Raw genomic sequence first — 15,439 nt, 5'->3', positions numbered from 1 at the left:
CTCCTCATGATTAGCATGGTGTCACCCGATTGGTTTCTATAAATAGTTTTCTTATTCTTGCCTGGGTATTTCCCTGAGCTCACACGGTAAAAAATCAGGAATAACCATGACAACAGAAAGTGTTGGAAAACTACTGAATGAATTCACGATCTGGCTGTTATCTTCCATTGTTATTTGCTCGTGTCAAGGCACAACATAAACACTATAGTATCATAAGGTCGACACGATGGAGAAAATAATAGCTGGCTCAGGTGTCTGAATATTCATGAAGGTTTTACCAATGCAATTCTGAAAATTATACTTGGTTCAAATGTTTGCTGACTAATATATCCATGTACACCATATACACTTATATTTCTGCTGAATTGTGTTTTTTGTGCATAACATTATTGCGATAATATAACAGCATACAGATATTTTTATGTCAAATGAGTACTTTAGTTACATTTACTTTTTAAACAAGGTTTCATTCCGCAAAACGATCTTAGCACTACGGCTATAATTCATTTGTCTATGTTAAGAGAATGTGAGTCATTATCGTCTTAGAGCTAAGATCGTATCAAATTTAAATGACCGTTACAATATTACTTAAAATTACAGGATCAAATCTCAAAATACAAAAATTTGCTACAAATAATTAAAAAAATATTAATCAACATTTTTTTCCCCATTCCAGTTCCAGAATCAAGCTGATTTAAGTCGCTACTTATTACGAAGATAAAAAAGTGTGATTTTTTCAAGTGTGCCCTTTGATATTTCAGTGTACCTACAAGATGAATATGTATTATCAATCTTCAAACTCAGTAAATGTCATTTCAGTTGCAATAGAGAAAATTTGCACCATTCCTTTTAAGTGAGATTGATAATACCCTTTTTTCATTATTGAATACCCAAATTTATTATATGAATCATACTGTGCTTTAAGCAAGTTAATTATTCTCCACATGTCATGTTAATCTGTGCTGAAGTACACTTATCACTGGCTCCATATATTAAATATTGCCAATGGGACTTAACCGAGATATTCACATATCACTCTTTAACGCCTTGACACTGGGTACTTGGGAACATCAAGCTAATTTTGATTATTTAAATATTCCTTCTCTGTAAGTGAATCTATACATACCACAACCTGCTGATGTCATGACTGACTGCTCTTATGCAGGCCAGATGATATACACTAACGGGTCTGTTTGAACACAGTGAATGTGGTGAACATGAGGCTTATGTATTCCGACATAGGGGCTGAACCTCTGATGTAGCCAATGGGGGGTGCAGTTTGATCAGGAAGTCACGACAGGAGACAGTTGATGTGTGTGTCCATGTCATGAACCTCCATACTACAAAACAAATGTCAAATGCTACCTGCCACCTTTTGTTTGTGTTGGTTCTGACGACGTGTCAACCCCATATCTATATGAAAAACAGTGAATCGTAGGGAACTGAATCAAATATTCTTCGCCACATCAGCAAGAGAATGCATTATGAATATATGATTAAATGAATATATTTTCTGACAGAAACATTAATCTTTATAGTTAGGCGACTACATGAATAAGTAAACCATGTCCGTTACATTGATAATAATACAGCGAAGTGCATGAGAATGTCCGTATCAATAATTTTCCTGTGCAACACCTGTGTGTGCAGGCTAACGTGACCATTGTCAAGCATACCAGCGGTGATCCTGCAACAGCTGTCATGGTAATTGGGTCATAATCTCTCACTGTGTTCTTTTATTCATGTCAAAATCGGACCAACAACACTCTACTAAACAACCAACCCAACACGTAATCGATTCAATAACCAGCTTCGGCTTCGAGAGAAAGCACTATCGTTATTCAGTAATGTCAAGCAACATTTCTTACACAATATATTACTTAGGCCATAGCAACATAGAAATCATATGAGCAAGGGTTAAGATCTTAGTGCCTTCTTTGAATCAATAAAACAGCCAAAGCACGAATCATCATTGGAACATCACGTGATGTGTTGCTGATAGCCCACAATTGCCTCTTTAACCTAGCCGAGCTGCTCCACGGCACAGCAACAACCGACACACTAAATGTAACATTTTTAAATATTTGACAGGAAGGCTTTGGTGGTTTACACTTGAACCCAGCTTCCAGAAATAACATATGCCCTCTACCGGGTTAGGACAAATTCATTACATGTTGCTACACGTTCAGAAATAAGGCTTGAATCAATCAGTGAGACAGCATGATGGATAGGATTATTCCTGTGCGTTATGTATGCACTGCATACCTGCATGTGCTAAGGTTATATGTCAACGGTCTGGTCTGTTACATGTACCCTTGAAGCATTCTGGTATCTCGGGAAAGATTACCATCATGCACCTGGAGGAGCAGACGGAATTAAAGTCTCAGTTCTTGGTTAAAAACTAGACCAAAGAATGTACATAAACTGGATAATTATTCTGATTCAGTCAGTCAGTCAGTCAGTCAGTCAGTCAGTCAGTCAGTCAGTCCTATTAGCATTAAGGCCATCAGACCCATAGTACCTAAATGGTTTACACGTATGATTTTAAACAGAGTATTTCTTAGGGGAAGATAAACAAGTGATATATCTTAATGTGAAGATATAGGTAAAGTTTAAAATTACATTAACATTTGTCGACTGACATAATCTTTGCAAAGTATGAAAATTATCTTTTACAGTTTTGGGAAATAAATATTTCCGTTCTCTTTCATAGAGAACACAGTGGTATATAACAGTGTTTCGTCTTCAATTACAATACATGTCCAATGATTTGCACAAATACAGTTTGATCATCAGTTTACTAATTTGGTTTGTTATAAAGAGCTGTGAAATATGCTTTCTATGAAATCCACTTTTCTCAAGAATAATTACTTGAACATGCTAACTTCAGAGCACCAGGAAGCATTATCTATAAGGTAGAGAGATCTCTTATGCAAGAAATGGCCAAAGCCCCCATAAATTAGCTTCATTAAACAAATTAAACGCAGGCAAAGATTTCATAAAATTTTTGTTGACAGGTTGAATGTTAATATGATGGATTGTGTAATGTAAATACCAGTTAACCAATCATTGTCATAAACTGTGCCTTGGAGTATGGAGAGGGCTGTAAATCTCAGCCTCCTCTTGAAGAGTCACAAACCTGCTCTTAATGTCACCACATTTGCATTTCAAACATTAGCTTTGTAATTTGCAGAGATTAGATGAGTGGCTTACTGAGCTGAGCGTTGTGAACCAGAGTCATCGTAGCAACAATCTTAGCGCTACCCCTATCCAAAGTGCATGGTAAGTTTAGGGAAAGACAGTCGCAGGGCTAAGATCACTTCATGAAGTAAGGCCCTGGGTGCTGTTCCTCAAAAAGATCTTAGTACTGCAATCATATTAAGTGTATGCTAAAGTATTTGTGAGTGAGTGAGTTGGGTTAAACGCCGCTTTTAACAGTATTCCAGTCTTATCGTGGGGTGTCAGCTCTAAAGTGGGAAGAAAGCCCGAAGTGATGCAGGTCTTGGACGTTTACCAGTTCTGCGAAACCCACGAGTACGGGTATGGTGATGACAAACCTAGAATGATAATCGGGGCGAACAGGGATTTGAACCCACAATCATAGGTTTCTGGAAGGCGCGATACGTGGCGCCTTAGACGACTGGACCACCCGTGCCCCCATCCTAGTCCCAGCGCTGATATCAGTTTGGAATAAGCCCTGGTGTAAAGCCTCAATAGTTTGTACTTTTTCTATCAAAGTGAAATTGACATCATTATCAGGGACATATTGACATACGGATCTATTCATATACACCATGTTCATTTCAAAATAACGATCTCATAACCAGGGACATATTAGCAGACATAGCTATGTATACAAGTGTATCGTTTCACACATTATGTTGATAGACAATGTTCATTTTGAGAAATTGACGCATTGCAACCATATGCCAATGGTCGTTTTGCCCCAGAGGAATTTTTAAGTCTGCAGAGGCAGACACACAAAAGTGTTTAAGAATTTCAAGGATTTGATTTTACATGGAAGGGGTAACTACGAGGGGAAATGATAGTCTGGTGGCCATGACAACATTCTGTATATTTAGATGTGCTCTTGAAGAGGAAGTGGATTCATAGCATGGTGTCTGAGAAACTGGTAATGTGAAGTGCTCTTTTTAGGACTTGCTGTGCACAGAGATATTAATTCTGATAATCTGTTACACATTCCTTCAGCCAATCACAGGCAGAGATCCTGGTGGTCTTCACAAGCAGGGAGGGTAACCAAGAATTGATCATGTTACTGAACATGTCTGTCGTTCACCAATGGGCATCTTAATATTCTGGAGAATGGTTTTCATAATTTATTTTCAAATGCTCATCAATTCAAAATATAGTCAACAACTGCTTACGAGCTATCAGTGTTACTTACCACTAAAGGCCTGTTTGACCAGTGTCTCACAAAGGTGTGAATGCTTCATTTGTATATAAACAAAACAAATATTCTCTTTACAGTAAAATAACCAAATTCTCAGCAGAGAAGAGTTATCACATGGTCCTGTGTCTTGTATGTCCATGTCCATAACCCAATCCTCACAAATGTCCAAATTCGACCCGATAAAAAGAAATTTTGGATTACTCCAACATACAAATCTCCAACTCACCATATCCCTTCCCTCATCCTTCCTCATACCGAGGGTCTTGACTGATAACTACATTTACCACAACCCTCATCAATGCACCCTCCCCCCATCTCCCAATTTTAGGGGGTAGAGATGAAACTGTTGCATAACACCTGCCACTAGCCTTTTGAAGTGCCTTCACCACAAGGGTAATGGCCTCCACTGGACTGCCAGAGTATGAACTTTGCTGTGCTGGCCCTCCCTCAACTGCATGTGGAGCTGGCTTGTGGTAATGTACACCACAATAGCCAGGGTCAAGTGGTCAACGCTGCTCAGGCTCTACAGGTGGGGGTGCAGCCACCACATTTACATTTTATACTACCACCAGGTCAGGCTGACATATAGTAAACATGACTTGGCAAGATTTAAATCATGTATGGGGAAAGCCATAACTTATTCATCAGAGCTAGGATTTATGCCAGGCTGGTCCCATGCGGTTGTAAACTCAGACATGCTGACCTGGCAGAGTCTCCTGGGCAGCTGGACAATATCTGATGTACACTGGACACCAGATGGGTCAAGCTTTTACTCAGTCACACTTCAATTACAACAATATTTGGCTTGACTCAAAGCATATCTCTGCAATGTAACCCTTGATGACTTGACAGTTTCTAAATGTAACCATGACCTTTTCCACCAAAATTGAAAAAAAAATACCAAAAATACCAAATATATAAAATTTCAAACTGGACAAAAGAAATCAAATATTCTATAAAAGAATTTACAAAACTAAAAAGAATTGAATTGCTAACTCGTTTCTACAAGACATTCCTGCAGTAGTAAACCTGATTATCTGTGAAAGCTAACATTTCATTTTAAATCATTGGCACCTCATGAAGTTCATTGGTACCCTTACCCCTCTTATCTTATCTTATCCCCCCTCTCTGCAACTTTTAGGATCAGCCCTCAACCAGAACATCAACATCCCCTTATCTCCCATCACCTCCAACCCTGTCCCCATTCTAGCACCTTCCATTGCTTTTGTGCTACCTTACTCCTCATTAAGATCAACCAAACCTTAACTTGCAACAACCAACTTGCCTTACCGTGATCATTGTCCCACCCTGTATGTTGTCTGACCCCATATAATGCTCCACCCTCTACACTGCCCTACCGTGATCGTTGTCTGACCACACATAATGCTCCACCCTCTACACTGCCCTACCATGATCGTTGTCCCACCCTGTATGTTGTCTGACCCCATATAATGCTCCACCCTCTACACTGCCCTACCGTGATCGTTGTCCCACCCTGTATGTTGTCTGACCCCATATAATGCTCCACCATCTACACTGCCCTACTGCCGCACACACTAGCCTGGTGATCAGCATTTCCATGTTTGATACACTCCTCACAATCCCACCATCGAGGGGACCCACAGCTCTCGTTAAACCACTGATTTACAACCTATCCCACACACGTGCCATTTACAACCTATCCCACACATTAATGCCTCACTGACAAATTGTAGCAATTATGCTTAAAAAGAGTGAAGTATGAAATATTATTGAAAATATTTTTTTTTTTTGTTCCAATGAAAAACAGGAAGGTACAAACAGCCCCAATAGTTTTTTAATCCATTAAGCTTTGAGGGAATCTCAATCTAAATATATTGAACTTGTAAGTTCTGAACATTCACAGGTGACAAAACATATTCCATCATGGAGTCTGAACATCAGTAATGGACGAGAAGACATCTTAACGACAAAGAAAGCATCAACTACTTCTGATCTATACAAAATATACTCATAATGCAACATACCTGCAACATTTTGTAGCATGCACTCAGTGACCTTTTGCATTTATCCATAACAGCGAGTATTGATTTCCAAGACTCACTAATGAACATACCGATTAGCAAGTAGGCTCCGATACAGCATGTACAGTTTCCGGAAGACCCATAGAGGATGCAAGTTTCGAAACTGTCCGATCTATTTTAGCTAAAAGGGCGAACAGCGCACCTATTGATTAGGTCCTATTTAGGACACACTTCAAAACTGCTTATTCAGCATAAATGAACCTTCTACATGCGAATCAAAAATGACATTTACGTCTTTTTACATTGGTTCAATTAATTGGACATGGGTCCATCAGTTATATCATCAAGATCCATTAATTATTGAATTCCTTTCTGATTAATAGACAGCAAATGTCACCTTAAAGAGTATTCTTTAGCATGTTTAGCATGGTCCCCAGCAATGAAAATATTGGAGGAAGGAACGACATGATACAATGCCGCTGAATCAGCCTTGAAAATACCCCATACTTTTAATGAATGATGTGTTCAGTGCATTCATGTAACACAAATCCTTAACCTTTTTAATATACAATCCAAAAATACCTTCAAGTACTATTTTCAGCATAGTTTAATAATACATCAAGATACTAAGCGAGATGACCGATCCTGAAGAAACTCGGCCATGGGAGTCAGACTGGTGACAGCAAATCATGAATTGAAAATAAATCTCATGCTTAGCATTTTGATTGCCACATGAAATGACAAAATTCTAGCTTAAAACAAACTGTGACAAGCTTCATATAGATTCACAAACTCAGAAAATGAATTATTCCAACAATCATACATTTATGATAAGTGTAAACAGAGACCTTGAAATCCATTTACCTCCTATATGTGCGAGATAACATATCTGGTGGCAACCCCTCACCATGCAGAGCAAGTGTTCAGGCTACGTAGGACATAACTAGGCCTCCTGATGGCCGCTGTCCCCGCTGTGTTGCTCCAGACGGTGCCGGCAGCGACATATTGCCAGGGAACGTGATACCTGCATGTCACAGGCTCCATTGCACTGCACTCATATCACTCAGCTTCATCTACAACTCGTCTAACCCCAAAAATGTTTTCATACATAAACTAATTTTGTTCACTTTTCATTCACTTGCAAAGGGTTTGTTTCATCTTTTAGAATGGTTAATTACATAAACGATGCCATGTCAAGTTTGATTTCATTAGGATGTGACTTAGAAAATGTAAAATATCACTTTCCCAGGATACGTGTTATGAGCGACAATATCAAATATCTTATTTTCCATATTCATTAATGATTATTTATTAACAGTGGATCACAAATCGCATTTAGTTTCAATTGAATGAAAGCTTTTCCTCCCCATTCAAGAATGACTTTCAGGTCCCCTATTAATCCTGTTCCGTGTACACAGACACCACATACTTCGTTAATCAGTCAGATAACATTCTCCTTTCACACCTTTGCCCAATCATCGTAGCCTGTAACATTCTTGTGTATGTACTAAACACTCGCACATATTATTAGCCATGTTTTTCACACAAAGCAACAGCCTGAGGTATATAAAACGCTTGCTCAGCCAGCTGGTAATTGGGTGCAACGTTAACCTAGCTTTCTAAAGAGTCTCGTGAAGTCGAGTTGCCCAAGGAACACTGACAAGTGTATCACAAAGACCAACAAAAGATTCAAGTGGAGTTTTCACCCAAGTCCTGCTTGGTGATCTTTATGTGGCCTACATTCAGACTCTATCAAACCATTACCGGGGCCAAAGACTGCTTTTGTGCCTGGGAGTGATCCCACGCTTCAATGATTTCCATCTCTTTTAAGGGAAACTGTAGTTAACATTGTCCTGACTCAAAAGACGCTTTTACCCCACAAATGCTGAGGGTGTTGGGTCGCAATGAAAGGCATTGTTCAGTGACCACCCCGATATGACACATTTCACTCCACATCCTTTTTTTTCCCCGTGTTTTCCGGTGTGGTTAAAAAGATGGGGACAGCCTATATCAAATAACACAAAGACTGTTTCCTGCAGTCAAAGATGACCGAATAAAGTTTTCTTGGAAATCATAATTTGCCATTTATTATTGAACAGTGAATCAGAAAACTAATTACAGACTGATTAAATTTAAAATATTGCGAAGCTATAATGCGGAATGATGTTAAAACTTACCCAGGATGCACTGGTGGCATTGATTTCATCTGTTGGTGCATGGCGGGTGGTGGAACCTTCCCAAGATCGTTGGGACGATTTTTCTGGTGTCTTAAAAGTAACGACCTTCCCAATTCCTCACACCAAGACGTCAGCAGACCTGAAACATGTAAACAGTTATTTAGACATACAAGTGAGTGAGCCAGTATTACACTTTCAGCAATATTCCAGCAATGTCACAATGGGAGATCACAGAAATGACCTTCACACATTGTACCCAGGCGGGGAATGGACCCGCTGATTGGATGCAACGAACCAACACTTATTGAGACATATAATCAAATATTGAAAATACCAGTACTGTAAAAAAATAATGAAACATTAAAACCAAGGCATATCTTTTAAATATCAGTCATGACCATAAACATACATTTGGATAAGTAGGGGAATTTTTTCAGCTTGCTGGAAATGTCAGAAATGTTCATATGTCAATCAGTTGCGAAATATTCTTTCAAACAAGTATGATTCCATATTAGTGAAGAATCATTTCTAAAAAGAATTGATGTAAATATACAACATCGACACCAAAGAAAAAGGGAGAAAGGTCAATATTTGTAACGAAACCATGAAGTTCTGACAATGGTTTCTAGCTGATAAAACAGTATGATTAAGTTGTCCATGTCATCACAGCATGAAATCCACACTCCCATCAACTCCTGTTAAATTATTATCCACTCACACAAGCAACCTGTAGACTCTTACAAATCTCATTCTTTCCACCATGTCAATCAAAACAGATAGTCGTCAAACTGATTCTGTAATTGTCTATGTTAAAGCTTCCTTTCTCAAACAACTGCGACACTGATTACTGATTGGAAACGTCCTCTCAACCCATATACATGGGTGAACACCCTGGACCGTGCTGACGTAAATGTTCTGCTTCTTGCCAATCACTTGACCCATTACCACAAAGAGGATTTCCCCCAGCTATTTATAGCCCATAGTAAGATCCTAGTATGTCCCATGATTCACATGACAATCATTTATCAATAGTGTGTCCACCTTAGCAGTGGTATTTAGCAGAACCTACAATCAGGCACAGAAGACAAAGTGTTGATAAACTGTCACCGAGGGAGTGAGGTGGGTTTAAAGCGCCTTTTAACAGTATTCCCGTTATATCACGGCGTGTCAGCTTAATGTGGGAGGAAAAACTGCACTGCGAATCGCGGCACCTTAGACAACTGGGCCACCCAACAATCATTGAAATCATACATACTACTGAAAAGAAGTTATATTTTATTCTTATGACTATAGTTAATCTATGATGTCACATATGAAAACAATTGGGTACTCTTTTGAATAGTATATGAATGTTTCTTTTACTAGGACTTAAGAACAAACAGACACACTTTCTAGAAGAAATCTGTTTTTATATTTGAGTCCCCTTTCTTACGTAGCAGCACATTTATTATAGACAACTATGTATGGATTTAATATTCATCATTAATTTGAACTGTAAAAAAAGAAGCAATTGTTTATCTTAATCAGAGATAGAAAGGATTTTTATGTACCCTCTGGAGTGAGTGAGTACTGTTTTATGCTGCTTTTAGCAATATTCCTGCAATACCATGGTAGGGGGGACACCAGAAATAGGCTTCACACATTGTTCCAAAGTGGGCAATCCAACCCAAGTCTTTGTTGTGATGAGAGAATGTTTTAACCACAAGGCTACCCCACTATGTTACCTTTGTAACTTAAGTGTCCACAAGAATACTGCTTTACTCCATCAACACACCCAGTGAATGTCATTTCATCATGAACCCGACTACATGAGCCTGTAATCAAGGTCCGACTTCCTTGTCATAGCAACTGATAACATCCTATTCAATTTCTGAGTCCCCAGTTTTATTTAATGTATCCTACTATGCATGTTTGCACAGGTTACTCTTATTAAGAACACTTAGCTCTGTTTTTTTATAACATACGTCCTGACATGGTATTTAATTCCTAAACTATGACTTCAAAGTGTGACTGACCTTAAGTCACCACCAACTGTTATTCTGTGTGTTTATGATTTAAACCCTACCTGGCATTCTTATTCAAGAAATTTCAAACCCTGTTAATGTACATGTACGACTGTTATTAAAATTAAAGAGTGAGTGAGTGATTATGGTTTAACGCTGATTTTAGCAATTTTCCTGCAATATCATGGCGGGGTACACCAGAAATATGCTTCACACATTGTACATGTGGGGAATCGAACCCGGGTCTTCAGCGTGACAAGCGAATACTTTAACCACTAGGCTACCCCATGGTAAAGAATATGTACAAACTGCTACTCACAATGAATGTAGCTTCATGTTTCTAGAACAAATCCAGAACATTCAGAAAGATTATAGAGATGAGAAGTACCACTGTATCTTAACTAAACCAACTGGTTGACAGTTAATGTCTTCATGCATAAATTCTTGTGTTTGTACAATTTATATGTATTTGATTGATTTTGTCGGAACAAGATAAACATAACCCACTAATTCAATGATGATGGAGAATGGTGCCATGTTAATAGTTTGGTAAATAGTTAATGACACATACAAACTGATGCACTACAATGAACTGATCCCATTTATCTGCTTACTTAACCATTCTAAACCAACAAGTTTATGGTTAACAGAGGGATAAAAGTATTATTGTCAACAGGTGACTGGTTCCTAATGGCATAACATCAACAGTTGTGTATCCGTGTTACCAGTGTGGGCACAAACCATATACCTTGATAACTGTTCTATTTACAAATCCTGACATTCAGATTCACCACCCCACCCTTCCCTGTCCCAACACACACAACAAATCCTTGTAAGGTAACATTGAAACAGTGTTGAAATTAAGCAATAAAGTCAAGGGGCCTTGCCATAGGAGGACCCTACATACAAATACAATAGAGGACCTGGAGAACTCCAAGATCCCCCTTAATATTAAACTGATAAAACTAGTGTGGGCATAAGACCTCTTCTGATTTGTTGAGTAAACTGGAAAATCCTGTGTCAGTATTTAGTGGTTTGTACATCAGAAATAAAATACTTTTATTCCCATTTCTTGCTCAGAAATTGAAGATAATTGGATTTTTTTCAAATATTATTCTCGTAATGTAATATGGAAAAGTCTATGACATAATTACCTATAAATGCAATACATGCGTAAATAAATCGTGTCAGCAGTAAATTGAAACAAAGGTGTAAGGAAAAACATCGGAATACATGAAATGACTCCTACCAGGAAATAGCTTCCACTTTAACATCATCATAAATAATATCAAAAGTATATGATGTATAAATGACCTGTCATATTTCCCTGTGGAGTGAACTGCATGACACACGAGCTGAATGACTGCATGGCTTGCGGGGATGTAGATAGGGAGACCACACAATGCCTGTTTTATGTGTAGCTGGTGAAGTAAGGTAGTTACGCCAACATAATATCGCAATATACCAATACTTTCCACAGTCACCCTAGTCAATCTATGAATCAAATTCCATAATTCCTCTGGGATATATCTTATTCCAACTACTACTGCAAACAGAAGTGTTTCTTCATAATTTGGATCTAAATAAAACTGGATTTGACCAACATTACTTAACGTGGGTTAAGAATTAACATTTCTCAAAGCCTGCGTAGTTAAACTCACAAATTGGACTAGTTGCTTATCCAATTGCACTGGATATAAGCTTACAATACCATCATACAGATGGTGTCAAACAGAATGGAAATAGCTCTTAGTCCTATCAAGTAGTTACTGGGTAAAGTCTTCAGACCCTTCACTTTGATAGGAGATGAAAGTACGCAAGATATTGTGTTACTTACATTTTCTGTCTACAATGAAGTTTGTGTTTTGTTTGTTTGTATGGCGGCTGTCTGTAAATAATCGAGTCTGGACCAGACTAGCCAGTGATTGACATCATGTGCATTGATATACGCACTGATCCTGTTAATCGTCTCTTACAACAAGCATAGTCGCCTATTATGCAAGCATGGGTTGCTGAAGACCTATTCTGACACAGATCTTTTGTAGCTTGTGAAATACTCCTGCTTGTGATCAGGTTTTCTGTTCCTGTTTTTGATTACCTGTGTCAAGATACCTGTGACATATCTAAATAAATTTAAATATCAAGCAACTGAATTAGGCATTTGTCTAGGAAATGCTTAACCCTGCCTTATCGAATATACTACTTAATGAGTAAAACTACCAACAACTTATATTCACAGATTATTTCAATTTGAAAGGCATACATCACCAGTAAGCACAAGCTTACCGTATGTGATTTCCATGGCACAGGTGTGCTATCAATCTTACCTACAAGTATCAATAAGTATCACAGATTGCTTGCATCAGCAATAAATCAACCACCTCTAAATTGACTGCTTTAAGCTGTGGATCTGCATGCCCAGTTTTTAGTTTTACCGCAAGAATGACAAAGCAGATAGAGCTATATGTGGCGATATTGGATGTTCCGTGACAATAGAAATCAATGGAGCAAGAAGGATCAGTGATATTCAGCCCCAGGGTACACAACTGGAATTGAGCATGAATGAAGGGGAAATGTTGCTTGATGGAGACACGGGGCCATGGCATCTCTCACCGCTACCATCCCCTGTGACTATAAATAGACTGCGTCTGCTAGTCAATATCCCCGTCCTCCCTTTATTAAATTGACTTGGTCAACATTCCCTATCTCAATCTGTTGTGTCCTAGACTGTCTCAATCAAGAGTTACATGCCCTTGTGTGAACTCTCCCTCCCATTCCCTTCCAGTCATAGTGTTAATTAATTGCCCTCTCGTTTAACCAATGCCTCGCTACCCGAATCACTCTTGCCAGTTTTCACAGTCAAATCACATTTTCCCCTTGCAATAAAAAAATTCCTACAGGTCAAAAACAGTGTTTTTCTTCCAAGTCTGTCAAGGGAAAACTAAATGATAAGAAAGGACAAGCATCAGAAGTGTGATTTCCGTCCTAACAAGCGGGGCAGTAAATAACACAACAGCCATCCTTAGGAAGAAGCAATGGAAAAGCCTGAAGCTAAATGACTACAATGCCATCTGCCTGTAAGACAATCCAACTACAAATACATTATGGCACAAACCCGACAACCAGGCAAGACCACCATACCTCATAGCCTATTTAAAATGATGACCCTTGACATGATTCTAAGTGTCCAATGACTGAGAAAGGTGGCAGGGTCTCCTCGCACCTAGCCACACCACCGAGTGCTAACTCTGAAGGAAAGGGGATTATCTCCTGTGGTTCACTGTTTGTTGACATCCAGGTTTTGGTTCGTCCAAACAGCCACACTGGAGATGTGGGCCGGAGATGGGAATCAATATGTGATGACCAAGCACCATCCTCCACACTAAGGCTGTTACAATACCAGCAGTTTGCTCGAGTCAAATAGCATTAGGATACTTTCTGGATATCATTAACTTTGGATATTATATTTGTTCAAGATTTCTTTGATTTTGTCATATTGGTAACTGTATTTGCTTTGCTATGAGCTTATGAATATATACATGTATGTTTGCGATAATGCCCCTGCCATGTTTCATCTGTTCCTAATTGGAATGTTCCTGCTATAAATTAATACATTATCTGTTCTTATCTATAGGGCATACTTGTGTCTTTACCAAATTTGAAAGCTATTTTATGGACATTTTCGATGACAATCATCCATCTGATCTGAAGTCCTGAATACGCATCCATGTATTATATTCTGACAAACCCTTAACTGGTCACAGAATTTTGTTTTCTCAAATTCCATTGAAATTAATTTTAATTTGCAGCAATATGATGTTTATATTTCAGATTGGTTAACTGTGTTTCTCATCACGCTAAAAATATGCTTCTTCAAATCTTAAAGTTCTTCATACATGGATATATATAATCCTTAAATACCATTGAAATACAATGTAAAAGAAATTATGGTACAATACAGAAATACTGAAACGTTGACATCTGTGAACAGCCCAAACAATTTCCTTTGCGAGCATTTAAAATATTTCAAAACTAATCCTAAAGTGACCACTGACCTTGACCTGCTCAAGTGGTAACCTCTGACCTCTACATAGACACAGTAGGAAGTATTGAAGCAAATTATTGGAGGAAGTTGGGAGAATGTATTTCCTCTGTGTGGGGGCTTGTTAACTTCAGCAACTATTTGCATAGCACAAAACAGGATGTACTCCAAACAAAATTTTATCATATATTCCAGAACTCCCTTCCTCTTCCCAAAACTTAAAACACGAAACTTATCAATACCTCTAATCAAAATTGCAACAAACAAAACCCTTCTAAGGAACAAAATTCCTCCTAATATCAATGCCAATAATTGAAATTATGAAGGATGTAGTCTTACTATCCACAAACACTAATTTAATAGACAGTGTCAATAAGAGGCTACCAGGAAAGCTCTCAAAACACATTGATATCATTTTGCTCAAACATTGTAAAACTGTTTCTCAACTGATTCAGATTTACTTAAAAGACTTGGGTGGACTTGACAAAAGCTATGTTGTAGAAGCCATAATGATTACATACTCCCTAGTATGAAGATGCTAATGTGTAATATGAGGTACGCACTCATAGTCTCTGAAGGAAAAAAACAAAACTTTCCCTCCATGCTTGACCTCAACCACACTCAACACCCAATCCCCATTCAGCCAAATGTCAATGATTGGAACAACCTTCCACTAGTGTCGCTGACTTCACAGCAGCTAGGCTGTGTCTCATACTGTTAGCAAAGTGATTTATTTACATAAACTGTTCTCCGTCAACCCTGGGGGATAAACAGAGTTATTCCCCTTTGAGCATCTTTCAGGC

At 38.4% G+C, this 15,439-nt stretch overlaps 1 protein-coding gene across 7 annotated transcripts in view; it reads right to left on the bottom strand.

Annotated features, from left to right (window-relative positions):
* Positions 1–15,439, bottom strand: part of LOC139468286 (zinc finger MIZ domain-containing protein 1-like) — a 412,922-nt gene that overhangs the window by 18,334 nt on the left and 379,149 nt on the right. For 6 of the 7 annotated variants that reach the window (XM_071250157.1, XM_071250160.1, XM_071250161.1 and 3 more), the window contains one exon: positions 8,592–8,730. In XM_071250157.1, coding sequence (XP_071106258.1) covers positions 8,592–8,730 — 139 coding nt within the window. Of the gene's footprint in view, positions 1–8,591; positions 8,731–9,309; positions 9,433–15,439 lie in introns of those variants that run through there. The other variant, XM_071250165.1, reaches the window with a different exon arrangement.

The sequence above is a fragment of the Haliotis cracherodii genome, unplaced genomic scaffold (assembly GCF_022045235.1).
Source record: "Haliotis cracherodii isolate W230 unplaced genomic scaffold, xgHalCrac1.p SCAF_2, whole genome shotgun sequence".
NCBI lineage: Eukaryota > Metazoa > Mollusca > Gastropoda > Lepetellida > Haliotidae > Haliotis > Haliotis cracherodii.
The sequence above is the reverse complement of the archived record's forward strand: the minus strand, read 5'-3'. Positions and strand labels throughout refer to the sequence as shown.